General features: G+C 41.9%; 1 protein-coding gene across 2 annotated transcripts in view; it reads left to right on the top strand.

Annotated features, from left to right (window-relative positions):
- The first annotated feature begins 17,233 nt into the window (after positions 1–17,233).
- LOC109901302 (rho GTPase-activating protein gacJ) overlaps positions 17,234–20,656 on the top strand; it is a 28,141-nt gene continuing 24,718 nt past the window's right edge. The window contains exons 1-7 of one of the 2 annotated variants that reach the window (XM_031828351.1): positions 17,234–17,408; positions 18,604–18,855; positions 19,073–19,192; positions 19,294–19,347; positions 19,537–19,616; positions 19,804–19,897; positions 20,330–20,401. In XM_031828351.1, the coding sequence (XP_031684211.1) occupies positions 17,237–17,408; positions 18,604–18,855; positions 19,073–19,192; positions 19,294–19,347; positions 19,537–19,616; positions 19,804–19,897; positions 20,330–20,401 (844 nt within the window). In that variant the 5' untranslated portion in view covers positions 17,234–17,236. The remainder of the gene's footprint in view (positions 17,409–18,603; positions 18,856–19,072; positions 19,193–19,293; positions 19,348–19,536; positions 19,617–19,803; positions 19,898–20,329; positions 20,402–20,656) is intronic. The other variant, XM_031828352.1, reaches the window with a different exon arrangement.

Raw genomic sequence — 20,656 nt, 5'->3', positions numbered from 1 at the left:
CATCAGAGGTGTAAAGTACTTCAGAAAAAATACTTTAAAGTACTACTTAACTAGTTTTTTGTGGTATCTGTGCTTTACTTTAATATTTATATTTTTGACAACTTTTACTTCACTACATTCCTAACGAGAATGATGTACTTTTTACTCTATACATTTTCTCTGACACCCAAAAGTACTTGTTACATTTTGAATGCTTAGCAGGACAGAGAATGGTCCAATTCGCACACTTATCAAGAGAACATCCCTACTGCCTCTGATCTGGTGGACTCACTAAACACGAATGCTTTGTTTATAGATGGTGTCTGAGTGTGACCATGGCTATACGTAAATAAAAAAACAAGAAAATTGTGCCGTCTGGTTTGCTTAATAAGTAATTAAAAATTATTTGTACTTTTACTTTTGATATTTAAGTATTTTTTGGCATCTACATTGACTTTTGATACTTAAGTACTTTTAAAACCAAATACTTTAAGACTTTTACTCAAGTAGTATTTTACTGGGTGACTTTCACTTTTATTTGAGTCATTTTCTATTAAGTAATATTTACTTTTACTCACCACTGCTCTGCACACACACACACACACACGCACACGCACACAGCAAGTGAGCACAGACAGGTCAGACCAAAAAAACAGATGTCTTGTTTCTCAGCACCTCTGTAATCCCCAACCCTTTATGTAGTGACAGCATAATGATATGTCCCATTCCTGCACTGTCTGCTCTCCCTGAGGTTGCAGTGACAGTGGGTGATGGTAGGGGGCGCTGTGTTGTGCACTATATGGGCCTCAGTGGTTCTGGTTGTGGCTGTACTAACAGGGCTCTATCTGGCACTGTGAGTGTGTGTGGCTGCAGTGGGAAGAGGCAGCTGCTAGATGGGCCCTGCCGCTGACCCCATTCATCCCAACAGCAGGTGTCATGTCGCGTTGCCCTCACATGCACACAGATGCACACACAGATGAGGGTATGTGTGTGTGGGGGGGACCTGGAACTACTTACAGCATAGTTGAGAACAAAGGGGGGAAATCAGGAAGAAATGAAGCCTCTTGGAATAACTCTCACCACAATGCCCAGACAGAATCCCAAACTCACCCCCAGAAGTGCGAGAAAACCTGATTTCTCTCTTTCAAAGCAGCACAAATAGAAAACCTTTTAGATGAAAGGTTCCAGACCCCCTTTATGAAAAGGACCTCACACTAAGTTGTGTGTAATTCCTACTAGAAACAGGTTTATTTACCAAAAAATAATAAGATTTAATGCCAAGTGTTGACTACAAATAAAGGACAACAAGGAGTGGGAGGAGAGGAGGGGGGGGGGAAAGTGGAGGATCAGGAAGGAGTGGAAAGTTTCTTTTTTCTTGTGCTTGTTGTTCTCCGTCCTGTGTTTACGTGACACACTGTGTTTTCACATGGAGGAGTAGCTACGGGAACACAGCACTGGGACCGTCTGCGTAGAGAGAATGCCCTCCTCGGGGAAAAAATAGGAAAACAATAAATATGCTAATTGAATTTGGACATCTGCGATGACAACAAGCTCTCCGGTCCTGCGGGCTGTGCTGTGTGTGAGGGGGAATTCAACAACGTCCCTCTCGGCTTTCATTATAAAACAATATGAACATTTTCCGAGAAAGTGAGCAATGGCTCTGACAAGTGCAAAGAGCCAACTACAATACTGGGGAGAGATGGTAGTAACAAGAAACCTTGCCACCCACGTTGCTGAAAGAGCATGCTTTCAAACACAGGCACTGAACTGTAAAACCACTAAAACCCCTGTCTTACCCATACTGTCCTATTCATGAATAATTAAAATGATACATGCTGACCTGGCCCACTCCAGGGAGCTCCGGCACAGCTTGAGATCATGTCATAAAATGAGAAATCTTGTTGGAGAACCATTTGCTCCTGATTTTAGCTCGCCACACACACACACACACACAAACACACACACACGCGCACGCACGCGCAATCTGCGGTAGAGCAGGCGTGATATATCGTGCTATTTCACAGTCTAGTGTGATGACACTCTTTCACATGTTCGGCAAGTATTCAGACCCCTTGACTTTGTCAACATTTTGTTACGTTAGTTAACAAACCGATCACCGACCATTTCGAATCTCACCATACCTTCTCCGCTATGCAATCTGGTTTCAAAGCTGGTCCTGGGTGCACCTCAGTCACGCTCAAGGTCCTAAACGATATCATAACCGCCATCGATAAGAGACATTACTGTGCAGCCGTATTCATTGACCTGGCTAAGGCTTTCGACTCTGTCAATCACAACATTCTTATTGGCAGACTCAACAGCCTTGGTTTCTCAAATGATTGCTTCTCTTGGTTCACCAACTACTTCTCCGATAGAGTTCAGTGTCTCAAATCGGAGGGCCTGTTGTCCGGACCTCTGGCAGTCTCGATGGGGGTGCCACAGGGTTCAGTACTCGGACCGACTCTCTTCTCTGTATACATCAATGATGTCGCTCTTGCTGCTGGTGATTCTCTGATCCACCTCTACGCAGACGACACCATTCTGTATACTTCTGGCCCTTCGTTGGACACTGTGTTAACTAACCTCCAGATGAGCTTCAATGCCATGCAACTCTCCTTCCGTGGCCTCCAACTGCTCTTAAATGCAAGTTAAACTCTTCAACCGATCGCTGCCCGCACCTGCCCGCCCGTCTAGCATCACTACTCTGGACGGTTCTGACTTAGAATATGTGGACAACTACAAATACCTAGGTGTCTGGTTAGACTGTAAACTCTCCTTCCAGACTCACATTAAACATCTCCAATCCTAAAATAAAATCTAGAATCGGCTTCCTATTTCGCAACAAAGCATCCTTCACTCACGCTGCCAAACATACCCTCGTAAAACTGACCATCCTACCGATCCTCAACTTCGGCGATGTCATTTATAATATAGCCTCCAACACTCTACTCAACAAATTGGATGCAGTCTATCACAGTCTCATCCGTTTTGTCAACAAAGCCCCATATACTACCCACCACTGCGGCCTGTATGCTCTCGTTGGCTGGCCCTCGCTTCATACTCGTCGCCAAACCCACTGGCTCCAGGTCTTCTACAAGTCTCTGCTAGGTAAAGCCCTGTCTTATCTCAGCTCACTGGTCACCATAGCAGCACCCAGCCGTAGCACGTGCTCCAGCAGGTACAGTATATCTCACTGGTCACCCCAATACCAATTCTTCTTTTGGCCACCTCTCCTTCCATTTCTCTGCTGCCAATGACTGGAACGAACTGCAAAAATCTCTGAAGCTGGAGACTCTTACCTCTCTCACTAGCTTTAAGCACCAGCTGTCAGAGCAGCTCACAGATCACTACACCTGTACATAGCTCATCTGTAAATAGCCCATCCAATCTACCTCATCCCCATACTGTATTTATTTAATTTATTCATCTTGCTCCTTTGCACCCCAGTATCTCAAATTAAACATTCATCCTCTGCACATCCTACCATTCCAGTGTTTAATTGCTATATAGTAATTAATTTGCCATTATAGCCTATTTATTGCCTTACCTCTCTTATCCTACCGCATTTACACATGCTGTATATATATTTTCCTACTGTATTATTGAATGTATGTTTGTTTATTCCATGTGTAACTCTGTGTTGTTGTATGTGTCAAACTGCTTTGCTTTATCTTGGCCAGGTCTCAGTTGCAAATGAGAACTAGTTCTAAACTAGCCTACCTGGTTAAATAAAGGTGTTCTAAACTAGCCTACCTGGTTAAATAAAGGTGTTCTCAACTAGCCTACCTGGTTAAATAAAGGTGTTCTAAACTAGCCTACCTGGTTAAATAAAGGTGTTCTCAACTAGCCTACCTGGTTAAATAAAGGTGTTCTAAACTAGCCTACCTGGTTAAATAAAGGTGTTCTAAACTAGCCTACCTGGTTAAATAAAGGTGTTCTAAACTAGCCTACCTGGTTAAATAAAGGTGTTCTCAACTAGCCTACCTGGTTACATAAAGGTGTTCTAAACTAGCCTACCTGGTTAAATAAAGGTGTTCTAAACTAGCCTACCTGGTTAAATAAAGGTGTTCTAAACTAGCCTACCTGGTTAAATAAAGGTGTTCTAAACTAGCCTACCTGGTTAAATAAAGGTGTTCTAAACTAGCCTATCTGGTTAAATAAAGGTGTTCTAAACTAGCCTACCTGGTTAAATAAAGGTGTTCTAAACTAGCCTACCTGGTTAAATAAAGGTGTTCTAAACTAGCCTACCTGGTTAAATAAAGGTGTTCTAAACTAGCCTACCTGGTTAAATAAAGGTGTTCTAAACTAGCCTACCTGGTTAAATAAAGGTGTTCTCAACTAGCCTACCTGGTTAAATAAAGGTGTTCTCAACTAGCCTACCTGGTTAAATAAAGGTGTTCTCAACTAGCCTACCTGGTTAAATAAAGGTGTTCTAAACTACCCTACCTGGTTAAATAAAGGTGTTCTAAACTAGCCTACCTGGTTAAATAAAGGTGTTCTAAACTAGCCTACCTGGTTAAATAAAGGTGTTCTAAACTAGCCTACCTGGTTAAATAAAGGTGTTCTCAACTAGCCTACCTGGTTAAATAAAGGTGTTCTCAACTAGCCTACCTGGTTAAATAAAGGTGTTCTCAACTAGCCTACCTGGTTAAATAAAGGTGTTCTAAACTAGCCTACCTGGTTAAATAAAGGTGTTCTAAACTAGCCTACCTGGTTAAATAAAGGTGTTCTAAACTAGCCTACCTGGTTAAATAAAGGTGTTCTCAACTAGCCTACCTGGTTAAATAAAGGTGTTCTCAACTAGCCTACCTGGTTAAATAAAGGTGTTCTAAACTAGCCTACCTGGTTAAATAAAGGTGTTCTAAACTAGCCTACCTGGTTAAATAAAGGTGTTCTAAACTAGCTTACCTGGTTAAATAAAGGTGTTCTCAACTAGCCTACCTGGTTAAATAAAGGTGTTCTAAACTAGCCTACCTGGTTAAATAAAGGTGTTCTAAACTAGCCTACCTGGTTAAATAAAGGTGTTCTAAACTAGCCTACCTGGTTAAATAAAGGTGTTCTCAACTAGCCTACCTGGTTAAATAAAGGTGTTCTAAACTAGCCTACCTGGTTAAATAAAGGTGTTCTAAACTAGCCTACCTGGTTAAATAAAGGTGTTCTAAACTAGCCTACCTGGTTAAATAAAGGTGTTCTAAACTAGCCTACCTGGTTAAATAAAGGTGTTCTAAACTAGCCTACCTGGTTAAATAAAGGTGTTCTAAACTAGCCTACCTGGTTAAATAAAGGTGTTCTAAACTAGCCTACCTGGTTAAATAAAGGTGTTCTAAACTAGCCTACCTGGTTAAATAAAGGTGTTCTAAACTAGCCTACCTGGTTAAATAAAGGTGTTCTAAACTAGCCTACCTGGTTAAATAAAGGTGTTCTAAACTAGCCTACCTGGTTAAATAAAGGTGTTCTAAACTAGCCTACCTGGTTAAATAAAGGTGTTCTAAACTAGCCTACCTGGTTAAATAAAGGTGTTCTAAACTAGCCTACCTGGTTAAATAAAGGTGTTCTAAACTAGCCTACCTGGTTAAATAAAGGTGTTCTCAACTAGCCTACCTGGTTAAATAAAGGTGTTCTCAACTAGCCTACCTGGTTAAATAAAGGTGTTCTAAACTAGCCTACCTGGTTAAATAAAGGTGTTCTAAACTAGCCTACCTGGTTAAATAAAGGTGTTCTCAACTAGCCTACCTGGTTAAATAAAGGTGTTCTAAACTAGCCTACCTGGTTAAATAAAGGTGTTCTAAACTAGCCTATCTGGTTAAATAAAGGTGTTCTAAACTAGCCTACCTGGTTAAATAAAGGTGTTCTAAACTAGCCTACCTGGTTAAATAAGGTGTTCTCAACTAGCCTACCTGGTTAAATAAAGGTGTTCTAAACTAGCCTACCTGGTTAAATAAAGGTGTTCTAAACTAGCCTACCTGGTTAAATAAAGGTGTTCTCAACTAGCCTACCTGGTTAAATAAAGGTGTTCTCAACTAGCCTACCTGGTTAAATAAAGGTGTTCTAAACTAGCCTACCTGGTTAAATAAAGGTGTTCTAAACTAGCCTACCTGGTTAAATAAAGGTGTTCTAAACTAGCCTACCTGGTTAAATAAAGGTGTTCTAAACTAGCCTACCTGGTTAAATAAAGGTGTTCTCAACTAGCCTACCTGGTTAAATAAAGGTGTTCTAAACTAGCCTACCTGGTTAAATAAAGGTGTTCTAAACTAGCCTACCTGGTTAAATAAAGGTGTTCTAAACTAGCCTACCTGGTTAAATAAAGGTGTTCTCAACTAGCCTACCTGGTTAAATAAAGGTGTTCTAAACTAGCCTACCTGGTTAAATAAAGGTGTTCTAAACTAGCCTACCTGGTTAAATAAAGGTGTTCTAAACTAGCCTACCTGGTTAAATAAAGGTGTTCTCAACTAGCCTACCTGGTTAAATAAAGGTGTTCTAAACTAGCCTACCTGGTTAAATAAAGGTGTTCTAAACTAGCCTACCTGGTTAAATAAAGGTGTTCTAAACTAGCCTACCTGGTTAAATAAAGGTGTTCTAAACTAGCCTCCCCGGTTAAATAATGGTGTTCTAAACTAGCCTACCTGGTTAAATAAAGGTGTTCTAAACTAGCCTCCCCGGTTAAATAAAGGTGTTCTAAACTAGCCTACCTGGTTAAATAAAGGTGTTCTAAACTAGCCTACCTGGTTAAATAAAGGTGTTCTCAACTAGCCTCCCTGGTTAAATAAAGGTGTTCTAAACTAGCCTACCTGGTTAAATAAAGGTGTTCTAAACTAGCCTACCTGGTTAAATAAAGGTGTTCTAAACTAGCCTACCTGGTTAAATAAAGGTGTTCTAAACTAGCCTACCTGGTTAAATAAAGGTGTTCTAAACTAGCCTACCTGGTTAAATAAAGGTGTTCTAAACTAGCCTCCCCGGTTAAATAAAGGTGTTCTAAACTAGCCTACCTGGTTAAATAAAGGTGTTCTAAACTAGCCTACCTGGTTAAATAAAGGTGTTCTCAACTAGCCTACCTGGTTAAATAAAGGTGTTCTAAACTAGCCTACCTGGTTAAATAAAGGTGTTCTAAACTAGCCTATCTGGTTAAATAAAGGTGTTCTAAACTAGCCTACCTGGTTAAATAAAGGTGTTCTAAACTAGCCTACCTGGTTAAATAAAGGTGTTCTCAACTAGCCTACCTGGTTAAATAAAGGTGTTCTAAACTAGCCTACCTGGTTAAATAAAGGTGTTCTAAACTAGCCTACCTGGTTAAATAAAGGTGTTCTCAACTAGCCTACCTGGTTAAATAAAGGTGTTCTCAACTAGCCTACCTGGTTAAATAAAGGTGTTCTAAACTAGCCTACCTGGTTAAATAAAGGTGTTCTAAACTAGCCTACCTGGTTAAATAAAGGTGTTCTAAACTAGCCTACCTGGTTAAATAAAGGTGTTCTAAACTAGCCTACCTGGTTAAATAAAGGTGTTCTCAACTAGCCTACCTGGTTAAATAAAGGTGTTCTAAACTAGCCTACCTGGTTAAATAAAGGTGTTCTAAACTAGCCTACCTGGTTAAATAAAGGTGTTCTAAACTAGCCTACCTGGTTAAATAAAGGTGTTCTCAACTAGCCTACCTGGTTAAATAAAGGTGTTCTAAACTAGCCTACCTGGTTAAATAAAGGTGTTCTAAACTAGCCTACCTGGTTAAATAAAGGTGTTCTAAACTAGCCTACCTGGTTAAATAAAGGTGTTCTCAACTAGCCTACCTGGTTAAATAAAGGTGTTCTAAACTAGCCTACCTGGTTAAATAAAGGTGTTCTAAACTAGCCTACCTGGTTAAATAAAGGTGTTCTAAACTAGCCTACCTGGTTAAATAAAGGTGTTCTAAACTAGCCTCCCCGGTTAAATAATGGTGTTCTAAACTAGCCTACCTGGTTAAATAAAGGTGTTCTAAACTAGCCTCCCCGGTTAAATAAAGGTGTTCTAAACTAGCCTACCTGGTTAAATAAAGGTGTTCTAAACTAGCCTACCTGGTTAAATAAAGGTGTTCTCAACTAGCCTCCCTGGTTAAATAAAGGTGTTCTAAACTAGCCTACCTGGTTAAATAAAGGTGTTCTAAACTAGCCTACCTGGTTAAATAAAGGTGTTCTAAACTAGCCTACCTGGTTAAATAAAGGTGTTCTAAACTAGCCTACCTGGTTAAATAAAGGTGTTCTAAACTAGCCTACCTGGTTAAATAAAGGTGTTCTAAACTAGCCTCCCCGGTTAAATAAAGGTGTTCTAAACTAGCCTACCTGGTTAAATAAAGGTGTTCTAAACTAGCCTACCTGGTTAAATAAAGGTGTTCTAAACTAGCCTACCTGGTTAAATAAAGGTGTTCTAAACTAGCCTACCTGGTTAAATAAAGGTGTTCTAAACTAGCCTATCTGGTTAAATAAAGGTGTTCTAAACTAGCCTACCTGGTTAAATAAAGGTGTTCTCAACTAGCCTACCTGGTTAAATAAAGGTGTTCTAAACTAGCCTACCTGGTTAAATAAAGGTGTTCTAAACTAGCCTACCTGGTTAAATAAAGGTGTTCTAAACTAGCCTACCTGGTTAAATAAAGGTGTTCTAAACTAGCCTACCTGGTTAAATAAAGGTGTTCTAAACTAGCCTACCTGGTTAAATAAAGGTGTTCTAAACTAGCCTACCTGGTTAAATAAAGGTGTTCTCAACTAGCCTACCTGGTTAAATAAAGGTGTTCTAAACTAGCCTACCTGGTTAAATAAAGGTGTTCTCAACTAGCCTACCTGGTTAAATAAAGGTGTTCTAAACTAGCCTACCTGGTTAAATAAAGGTGTTCTAAACTAGCCTACCTGGTTAAATAAAGGTGTTCTAAACTAGCCTACCTGGTTAAATAAAGGTGTTCTAAACTAGCCTACCTGGTTAAATAAAGGTGTTCTAAACTAGCCTACCTGGTTAAATAAAGGTGTTCTAAACTAGCCTACCTGGTTAAATAAAGGTGTTCTCAACTAGCCTACCTGGTTAAATAAAGGTGTTCTAAACTAGCCTACCTGGTTAAATAAAGGTGTTCTAAACTAGCCTACCTGGTTAAATAAAGGTGTTCTAAACTAGCCTACCTGGTTAAATAAAGGTGTTCTCAACTAGCCTACCTGGTTAAATAAAGGTGTTCTAAACTAGCCTACCTGGTTAAATAAAGGTGTTCTAAACTAGCCTACCTGGTTAAATAAAGGTGTTCTAAACTAGCCTACCTGGTTAAATAAAGGTGTTCTAAACTAGCCTACCTGGTTAAATAAAGGTGAAAAATCTAAATAAAACATTACAGCCTTATTCTAAAATGGATTAACATATGTTTTTCCCCTCATCAATCTACACACAATACTCCTTAATGACAAAGCAGAAACAGTTTTTTAGACATATTTGCATTAACAATAAAAAACTGAAATATCACATTTACATAAGTATTCAGACCCTTTCCTCAGTATTTTGTTGAAGCACTTTTGGCAGCGATTACGGCTTCGAGTCTTGAGTATGACGCTACAAGCTAGGCACAACTGTATATGGGGAGTTTCTCCCATTCTTCCCTGCAGATCCTCTCAAGCTCTGTCAGGTTGGATGGGGAGCATCGCTGCACATCTATTTTGATTTTGATGTTCAATCGGGTTCAAGTTCTGGCTCTGGCTGGGCCACTCAAGGACATTCAGAGACTTGTCCCAAAGCCACTCCTGCATTGTCTTGGCTGTGAGCTTAGGGTCATTGTCCTGTTGAAAGGTGAACCTTTGCCCCAGTCTGAGGTCCTGAGTGCTCTGGCGCAGGTTTTCATCAAGGATCCCTCTGTACTTTGCTCAGTTCATCTTTTCCCTTGATCCTGACTAGTCTCCCAGCCCCTGCTGCTGAAAAACATCCCCACAGCATGATGCTGCCACCACCATGCTTCACCGTAGGGATGGTGCCAGGTTTCCTCCAGACGTGACGCTTAGCATTCAGGCAAAAGATAATCTTGTTTCTCATCGTCTGAGAGTCCTTTAGGTGGCTTTTGGCAAACTCCAAGTGGGCTGTCATGTGCTCTACTGAGGAGTGGCTTCCTTATTGCCACTACCATAAAGGCCCGATTGATGGTGCTGTAGAGATGGTTGTTCTTCTGGAAGGTTCTCCCATCTCCACAGAGGAACTCTAGAGCTCTGTCAGAGTGACCATCGGGTTCTTGGTCATCTCCCTGACCAAGGCCCTTCTCCTCCGATTGCTCAGTTTGGCTGGGCCGGCCAGCTCTAGGAAGAATCTTGGTGGTTACAAACTTCTTCCATTTAAGAATGATGGATGCCACTGTGTTCTTGAGGACCTTCAATACTGCAGAAATGTTTTGGTACCCTTCCCCAGATCTGTGCCTCGACAAAATCCTGTCTCGGATCTCTACGGACAATTCCTTCAACCTCATGGCTTGGTTTTTGCTCTGACATGCAATGTCAACTGTGGGACCTATTATAGACAGGTGTGTGTCTTTCCAAATCATGTACAATTAATTGGGGTGGTAGGGTAGCCTAGTGGTTAGAGTGTAACCGCAAGGTTGCAAGTTCAAACCCCTGAGCTGACAAGGTACAAAACTGTCGTTCTGCCCCCGAACGGGCAGTTAACCCACTGTTCCTAGGCCGTCATTGAAAATAAGAATTTGTTCTTAACTGACTTGCCTAGTTAAATAAAGGTAAATTTTTATTTATTTACCACAGGTGGACTGCAATCAGGTGGTAGGAACATCTCAAGGATGATCAATGGAAACAATTTCGAGTCTCATAGCAAAGGGTCTGTTTTCATTTAGTCATTATGGGGTATTGTTTGTAGATTGTAGATGAGGGAAAAAATGTATTTAATGCATTTTAAAATAAGTCTAATTTAACAAAATGTGGGAAAAGTCAAGGGGTCAGAATACTTTCTGAATGCTCTGTAGAGTCTCAGATCAGTATATAGAACCTGACAGAGGGCTGTCAGAAACGACTGTGGACATCATGCCTATATCCTCTAGCTCACATCTATATTGGATTTTCCATGTTATGTATCACTGTCTATACACACTGTCTATACACCTAAAAGGGTTTTCGGGCCGTCTCCATTGGAGAACCTTTTGAAGAACCCTTTTTGATTCCAGGAAGAAGAACCCTTTTGGTTCCAGGTAGAACCGTTTTGGTTCCAAGATGAACCCCTTTTGCGTTCTATATAAAACTCTTTCCACAGAGTGTTCTACCTGGAATCCAAAAGGGTATTTCTACCTGGCACCAAAAAGGCTTCTCCTATGGGACAGCTGAAGAACCCTTTTGGAACCTTCCTGTCTAAGAGTGTATGTAACACTGTCTCCAATAGAACACGCCCATGTACAGATATTTCATCTCCCACACTAAGGCGTTGCAGCGCTCTTTTGCTGAAATCCTCATTCATATTACTAACAATCCTGACTGATGAATATAACCCAGCTTTGTGGTGGGTAACGTCGGTCGGTGTGGCTGAAAAATGTGGAAATACCCCTCAGACTTCAAACCTCTTAATAACTTCACTCCCAGGACCCCCTGGTTTCAAACCACACACACACACACACACACAAACACGAACACACACACTCTCCTCCAAGGGCTCCGACTCTGCCCTTTAACAGTGACTCTAATTCATCTCCTCGCGCCCACATGATGACTTTGAACTCTGTTTCCACAGTATAAGTAGTATATATATTGCCCACTTTCTTTCCCCCCTCTTCAACGACAAAAGACCCCCCTCCCTTAGCAATGTAAAACAATCGGAACACCCAAATCATGGGGGGTGCAATGAAAACTAAGGTCTAGCCATGTCCTGCCCAGAATACAGTGTGCCTAAATCATTCCTAAGACACGGTCAAGGGATTATCCTGGCAGAGCAGGAAAGATTTCCAGCTAATCTATATCGGAATGCTTGGTGAGGACAAGGTAAAGGAAGTGGCCGAGACTAGGAGGGTTGCTGCTCTTGGAAGCCAACACTCTTCATCATTTTTTTGCATGGCAATTACGGGGTGGATTGATGCGAGAGAGAGAAGCTAGAACCTATTTCTGGTCCTCTGGAACAACAAATTTGCCTTGAAATTACAGAAGGAAGCTATCACTATTGTGTCATTTTGTGGTAAGAGGAAGGTTTCCGAGCACCAAAACTGGAGGTTGGCAACGTGGGAAAACAATAACACCAGGGATGTGTAATGAACACCTGATAATACCGTGTCAGTTGGTGGCCTGACCTTATATGGCATTTCCTGACCTCTGAGATTATAACTGAGATGTTTTAATTAGGCCAAGATCACCTACTATTATGGTGCAATTGGTATTTATATGCCTTGCTGGCAGCAGGGTGCACCACTGCCCTGTGCTTAATTTCTCAAGCAGTTCTGTAAGGGGGTGGAGGGAACATGAGGTAGGGAGGGGGAGCAGAGCAGAGAGAAGTCCACAGAGAAGGAATCAATTACATGATGATTTAATCAATGGAGGAAAGCGCGAAAGCAGTAAATTTAGTTTACAAAAAGGCTGGTCAATAACTCAATTCAACTGTGCAGTGGAGGCAGCTGTTGGGGTGGGTTTAGGAGGGGGGAGGAGTTGGGGGTAGAGGGGGGAGGAGTGTGTGTGTGTGCGTGTGTGTGTGTGTGTGTGTGTGTGTGTGTGTGTGTGTGTGTGTGTGTGTGTGTGTGTGTGTGTGTGTGTGTGTGTGTGTGTGTGTGTGCGTGTGTGTGTGTGTGTGGAGGAGGGGGGGCGTTCTGGCAGGGACGGAGATGGGCGCAGTTTTAATTAGTTCTGTATTGGAAGTGGAACAGTGGGAGCGTTGTGGAGCGGGACGGAACAGCTGCAGCGGGGTGCAGGGATCGCTTGCTGGCCGACTGGCTAGAAGTCTGGCTGGGCTCTCCCTCCCTCCATCCATCCCTCCATCCATCCCTCCTCTCCTTCTCTGCTGTGCCAGCTCAGGTGTCTGGGTCTGCCTGGGGAGCGCTGGGTGGCACACACGGTTGTGTGGCTCTGCGTTGGTTGGCAGCGGGTGGGTAAAGACCTGGAGCTGGGGGCGGTGTGGGGGAATGTATGAAAGGGCTGGTGGCTCGCTGAGCAGGCTGCCCCGAGGGATCCCTGTATGAGAGAGGCTGGGAGCCAAGGGCCTGTCACCGGCCAGCCAGCCCGGCACTCTGCCCTGCTCTTACAGGGCCAGGGCCCAGGGGCCGACACAGACAGGGAGACTACAGTGCATTCGGAAAGTATTCAGACCCCTTCCCTTTTTCCACATTTTGATTCTAAAATTGATTGAACAAAACATTTTCCTCATCAATCTACACACAATACCCTATAATGACAAAACAAAATGAGTTTTTTTGAATTTTTCCAAATGTATTACAAGTAAAAAAACAGAAATACCTTATTTCCATAAGTATTCAGACCCTTATTTACATAAGTATTCAGACCCTTATTTACATAAGTATTCAGACCCTGTGCTATGAGACTCGAAATTGAGCTCAGGTGCATCCTGTTTCCATTGATCATTCTTGAGATGTTTCTACGACTTGATTGGAGTCCACCTGGGGTAAATTCAATTGATTGGACATGATTTAGAAAGGCGCACACCTGTCCATTTAAGATCCCACAGTTGACAGTGCAAACCAAACCATGAGGTCGAAGGAATTGTCCATAGAGCTCCAAGACAGGATTGTAGAGTGGCCAGAAGGACTTTTACTCCTCAGTAAAATGCACATGACATTCTCTTTGAGTTTGCCAAAAGGCACCTAAAGGACTCTCAGACCATGAGAAACAAGATTCTCTGGTCTGATGAAATCAAGATTGAACTCTTTTGCCTGAATGCCAAGCGTCACTTCTGAAGGAAACCTGGCATCATCCCTACGGTAAAGCATGGTGGTGGCAGTATCATGCTGTGGGGATGTTTTTCAGCGGAATGGACTGGGAGACTAGTCAGGATTGAGGGAAAGATGAACGGAGGTACAGAGAGATCCTTGAAGAAAACCTGCTCCAGAACTCTCAGGATCTCAGACTGGGTAAAGGTTCACCTTCCAACAGGACAACGACCCTAAGCACACAGCCAAGACAACACAAGGGTGGCTTCGGGACAAGTCCCTGAATGTCTTTGAGTGGTCCAGCCAGAGCCTGGACTTCAACCCAATCAAACATCTCTAGGAAGAGACCTGACAATAGCTGTGCTGCGACGCTCCCCATCCAACCTGGCAGAGCTTGAGAGGATCTGCAGAGAAGAATGAGAGGAACTCCCCAAATACAGGTGTGCCTAGCTTGTAGTGTCATACTCAAAAATACTTGAGGCTGTAATCGCTGCCAAAGGCGCTTCAACAAAGTACTGAGTAAAGGGTCTGAATACTTATGTAAATGTAAAATTTCATTTTTAAAAATGTTTAATACATTTGCTAACATTTATAAAACCCGTTTTTGCTTTGTCATTATGGGGTATTGTGTGTAGATTGATGAGGGGGAAAATCTATTTAATCCATTTTAGAATAAGGCTGTAAGGTGGAAAAAGTCAAGGGGTCTGAATACTCATGAATGTTGTTCTGGAGGCAGCTCTGTAGAATGGTCACTAGCTGGCGCAGCCACAAAGTCATAATATCTGATTAAACCTAACCTTAACCACACTACTAACCTTAATGCCTAACCTTAACCTTAAATGAAGACCAAAAGGCATATTTTTGTTTTCATAAATGTTTACAATATAGCCAATTTTGACTTTGCAGCTGGCCTATCTAGCGAATATCGCTAAGTTCTGTGTTCATCCCAATAAACGTCAATCTGCCACACACACACACACACACACATACACACAAACACACACTCCTTCGCACTACACACTGCATTCCTCCACCCATCATAGCGCTTCTATACACAGGCACAGCAACCTATTACATCCAGACACGTTTTGCAATTGTTTTATTCTGCCCTGTGTCGCTGTAGTTAGCCTATCAAATCAAGGCCATATCATATCAAAGCCTATCAAAACATACATTTTTGTTTATCTTTAAAATATTTGTGCATGACAAAAGAACATGAAAACTAAGCTTAATGAGCCCTAAAAGGTTAACTAGTACTGCTCCATGTTATAGCAACCAGGCCAAACAGAACCTCAACTTCCACTCAAGTCTAAACCCCAGGAACAACCCACAACCCGAGACCTCACCTCGACCTAACCACATAGCACCACACTCGCACTCCCGTCCAATATTGAGATCTTATGAACCAATTGGTTTAGATATTATTTTACTTTAGGCCTCAACTCTGTCTACTTTGGCTCCGTAGACATCAACACTGGCATGTACTGACTGTACGTTTAGCTTCATGAATTACTAGCACATTATTTGAGATTAAAAGGGTTTCTCAGAACGTTGGCTTGTTTTAATGGGGAAAGTGTAAATCATTTGACATGGAATGTTTCTTGAGGACTGAGTCAGAGTCCAACTTTCCGCCCAAAGGTACCAGCAGCGTCTGTCTCACTGTTGGGTCAGATGTTGCCAAGACACTCTCAAAAGCTCCATTGACAAAGCGTTTTGGATTTAGAGGAGAGAGCTGTGGTTATGGTTTTATTTGCCTATGATACAATGCTGACCTCTTGTGGAGTAAAATAAAACTGGCATTCTGATCTCCAATCAAATCAAATTACATAAACATGTTTAGCAGATGTTATTGCGGGTGTAGCGAAATGCTTGTGTTCTAGCTCCAACAGTGCAGTAATATCTAACAAGTAATATCTAACAATTTCACAACAATACACACAAATCTAAAGTAAAGGAATGGAATTAAGAATATATAAATATTAGGACGAGTAATGTCAGAGCGGCATAGACTAAGATACAGTAGAATAGAATACAGTATATACATATGGTGGCCAGTCTGATGGCCTGGAGATAGAAGATGTTTTTCAGTCTCTCGGTCCCAGCTTTGATGCACCTGTACTGACCTCGCCTTCTGGATGATAGCGGGGTGAACAGGCAGTGGCTCGGGTGGTTGTTGTCCTTGGGGATCTTTTTGGCCTTCCTGTGACATCGGGTGCTGTATGTGCCCTGGAGGGCAGGTAGTTTGCCCCTAGTGTTGGGTAGACCGCACCACCCTCTGGAGAGCCCTGTGGTTGTGGGGGGTGCAAATCTAAATATTATTTGTGCATCAGCGCATGTGACAAATAATATTTGATTTGATTGTATCTGACATTCACGCCCTGCATGCGGTTTTGCTCATGTGCTAGGTGATAGAAATGGCAGTACTGGTGCTTTAAAAAGTTGGGTTAACGATTACATCCTGTGGATATTTTGCCTCAATTTTTGAGTAGTTGAAGGACCAACCACACAGATAGACAACCTACAGTGTAAGTTAAAATTGTATTCAACATTCTAGCTTGTAAGCAACATGTCCAGGATTCTGCAGTGTTTTCTTTGACGGCATACCAACAACTGGTATCAAAGTGTGATTTATTATGCAACTGGAGAGGATGAGGAGTGTGCGAGAGGCCTTTAAATCCACTATCACTACACTCTTAGAAAAAAGGGTTCATCTGCTGTCCCCATAGGGTAACCCTTTTTGGTTCCAGGTAGAACCCTCCGTGGAAAGGGTTCTACCTGGAACCAAATGGGTTCTACCTGGAACAAAAAAGGGTTAATTCATGGGTTATCCTATGGGGACAGCTAAATAACCCTTTTAGGTTCCAGACAGCACCTTTTTTTCTCTGAGTCTACTGACTACTGCTGTAAGTAGATATTTAGTTATTTGTCCTTAAAAAGATTGCATGAGCCCCATCGCCGCTGTATGTGCCTGCTGTCTGTTGCCTTCAAAGGAAAGAACTGAGAGGTTACAAGGAAGTTATAAATACAGCATGATGACTCAGATCAACAACAAGTATCTGTGGCAACCTGATAAAGACAGACATGACCCAATGCAGTCATAAGATGAGGTAAGATAAGGGTGTTGTAAGGGGACCTTAACACACACAAGCATCAGGAATCAATTTCAGCATCCACTTTTAATGATGGAATCAAACAATAAATGTCCGGGTTTGGGTATGGGCAGACAGAATCCTAGATCATAGAAAAGCATTACTCCTCTGCTTTTGAGAGAATGTCTGAATTATGGACCCGGAGGGGGGGGGGGGGGGGGGGGGGTAGTTTTGTATAAAAGTTTGTCATTTCCCCCAGTACTTTTTCGAGCAACGCTATTTCTCTATTATACATCCTGTGGCGGTGAATGTTCTCTGTGGCTTCATGGCCCAGCATCCTGAGAGGGATGCACTAGACTGCACTGCATTTCCTCACTCTGTTAGTGACACAGTCTACAAGCAGGCTACTAGAGTGACAAGGAAAGAGAACTACACACAAGGGTTACTCAAAATGGACAAAATGCAGTTGACTTTTCCCTGTCTGACTGTCCTTTTGGGTAAGCTGCCTCTCTGCCTTTCTCTGTTTTTGTGACATTTACAGTATGTTTACATTTGAGACATTTAGCAGACGCTCTTATCCAGGGCGACTTACAGGAGACGTGTTGATGTGCCCTTGTGCAAGAGCACATCAACCTAGTCGGCTCGGTGATTCGAACCAGCGACCTGTCGTTTACTGTCCAGAAGCTCTAATGACAAAAATAGATTTTATTTTTGGGGGCTGGCCAAACACTCTTAAGGTTACTTGAATGTTATCTAGTATAACATTACTTTGATGTACTTTGCTTGTTTTTGTATAGTTAAGATCAAGTCTTTGATTATTTTACACAGGTTATTATACAAATAAGAGATTGTTTTCTCAACTGGTTTTGTCAATCAGTTTATCTGCCCCAAAAAGTTGCTGATGTAATCAATGCTCTATCTCTGCATTGGTTTCTTCTCTCTATATTCTAAACAGTGTTGGGGAAGCTACTCTGATATTATAGTCTACCAAACTCCCAATTACTTTACATTGGAAGAAGATGAGCTACTCTAAAGCTACACTTACAGGGCTCTACGAGGAGCATGTGTGCACCTAAGTTGAAAAATGCAGGCGCACACAAATACATTTAGGAGCACAATGAAAGATATTTGAGATATTACATCCTTGATTTTTCTATTCCAGGTCTCACAGCAAAATAATTAGGCGCATATGCGCGTAGACGGTGGTGCTGTAGAGCCCTACCTTAAGGGAACTATAGTTTACTTAAACTTCTTGTGGATCGGTGTCCCGTCTACGGGACAGTTGTTGCTCAATATGCATAATGTGACTACAACTTCATTTTGACTTAAAAAAAAAGAAGTTCACTACATTGAAGCTACTTTGTGAAAATTATCATTTCTAAATCTGAAATATCATAGACCGGGGATTCCCAAACTCTGATACCAAAAAAAAAGAAAGGAGATTATTTCCTACTTTATTTTCTTATTGCAAAAAACAAGTAGTGTGTAGTTCCAGTAGTTAGCTACACCACAACATGGCAACAAAGTAATAAACTACTGAAAACACTACCAAAATGTGAATTTAGTTCAACTACAGTACCACCAAGCTACAGCAACATGTCATTAATAATGTCATTAATAGGAGCAGTTGAACTACATTTAGTTCACTACTCCCCAACACTGATTCTAAACCATACCCATGTCTTTTTCCAGGTCTCGTCCTGGCTTCTACCACCACAGCCCAGACACAGCCAGTCAATCCCACTGTAACCCAGCCCACCTCAGCCTCCAACTCAGCCAACAAAACAGCCACTCCAAGACATACCACGACTGTAGACAACAATAATTTAACATTATTCGCCATAAACCCAAACCTTACTGATCTCATTTTTGATAACGTCCCTATAACCAATTCCACCGGGCGGCCTAACCACACGGTAACCACACCACTGAAGACCAGTTCAGGTAGGTTGGAGTTTCTGCTTTCACTGTATGGTCAGTTTATGGTCAGTGGTCGATACTGGAGATGGAGTCTTGACCTCGTTGTCTTGGGTCTTGAGACCCCTCAAGACCAGTTGATACAGTCTCGGTCTCAAGGGGTCTAAGTCTTGGCTCCATCTCTGATCGATGCTAATTTCCTACCTGCTTTGGTGGAGGTAAAGTAACAGTCGTTTTTCTCAAGATGCCTCTCCAGGACAGACATCCTGGCCCTCACCAATGGACGTCTCTACATCAAAGCCCCCAGCAGAGGCCAGCAGCACAACTGATAGCACTTCTGCTACTAGCACCACCAAGAATAGAAGTGAGTTGATCTCACCAGACTGAAGTGAATCCACTGTGAAGTGAATCCACTGTGAAGTGAATCCATCAGTACACAACTTTTATCTTCTCTTTATTCAAAAGGTTCGGCGGGAACTGCTCAACCAAAACCCTCTGCGAGAAAATCGCCCCACATTGGTAACATGATTGCATTTGAAAAATGTCTCAAACTTGCCCAACGGTGTGTGTTCTGACACCAAAACTGAATTGGTGATCATTTGTCAGACTAACCCATATTATAAATGACATCAACATTTAGGTCCAGAATGACTTGCATGGCCTTTTATCTTGTTGCTCAACAATTGATTGTTTTCTGTTTCTTGATAGGATTGATCATCTTTATTGTGATCATCATCACTGCCTGTGTGCTTGGAGCAACATGCTTCTTTACTAAGAAGACATCAAGGGTGAGTAAGGTATATGCTGTTTGTCCAGTTCAATTCTGTGATTTAATCCATTCTAACATTCTATAACATATCTTCATCTTGACATTGTACAAACACCAAAACGCTAGCATTCAATGATGTCTATAGATGCCTGTCTGTTTTCTATCCCGTTGAGGTGTGTGTTGGTTGTACCCTGTTGTGTTTCCAGAGGTACTCCGTAGATCTCCGAGACAGGCATGAGGATCTGCCTCTGAGTGCTGCGGATCACGACGCCGTGTTTGACAACTCCTCAACACAGAAGGGTGCCAACATAGAATTACATAGAATATGTATAGAATAAAACATGCAGTATTATACATCTGTATGGATGAGAATACACTACATTCATTTACACTCTCCTCATTAATGATCATTTATTACACATTAATAGGGAAACTTAGACTTTGTAGAAGCTTGTACACAAGACATCACCAAAACACTTCTGTAAATCTTGATTTAGATTTGATTCATCCCATGCTAACAGTGAAATGCTTACTTATGGGCCATTCCTAACAATGCAGAGAGAAAGAGAAACTGAACTACCCCCAAACATAATAATGAGCATCTAGCTCATGTACATTAACTTGTGGTCAATAACGTGTTAGACTGGTAGTAACCATTTTTTATTTAACCTTTATTTAACTAGGCAAGTCAGTTAAGAACAAATTGCATGTTGTCTTTGATCACCTCCCCAGGGATGGACACCTTTACCGCCGTGGATCTCAACAGCACCGAGGTCCTGGTTAAGGGAAGTGAGGGAGAAAGAGGTGAGCTTGATGAAGCAATGGACCAGTGCATGTACTGTCCTCTCGTAGGGTCACTTTGCTGGGCCTATGACAATGTGCCCCCAAAAGAGGAACAATTCTCTATTGAGAATTCTATATTTGTAGTTTTATGAGTTGTTGAGTTATTGCACAGTGATCTGTCAGGTGTGACGTATTGTTTGGTTACTGGAATGGCTTTTGTGTTCAGAGTGGATTTCCTCTTTTGCAACAGCCGTTAAAGAGAAGAGGGAAGGAAGT

The sequence above is a fragment of the Oncorhynchus kisutch genome, linkage group LG7 (assembly GCF_002021735.2).
Source record: "Oncorhynchus kisutch isolate 150728-3 linkage group LG7, Okis_V2, whole genome shotgun sequence".
Classification (NCBI taxonomy): Eukaryota; Metazoa; Chordata; class Actinopteri; order Salmoniformes; family Salmonidae; genus Oncorhynchus; species Oncorhynchus kisutch.
The sequence above is the reverse complement of the archived record's forward strand: the minus strand, read 5'-3'. Positions and strand labels throughout refer to the sequence as shown.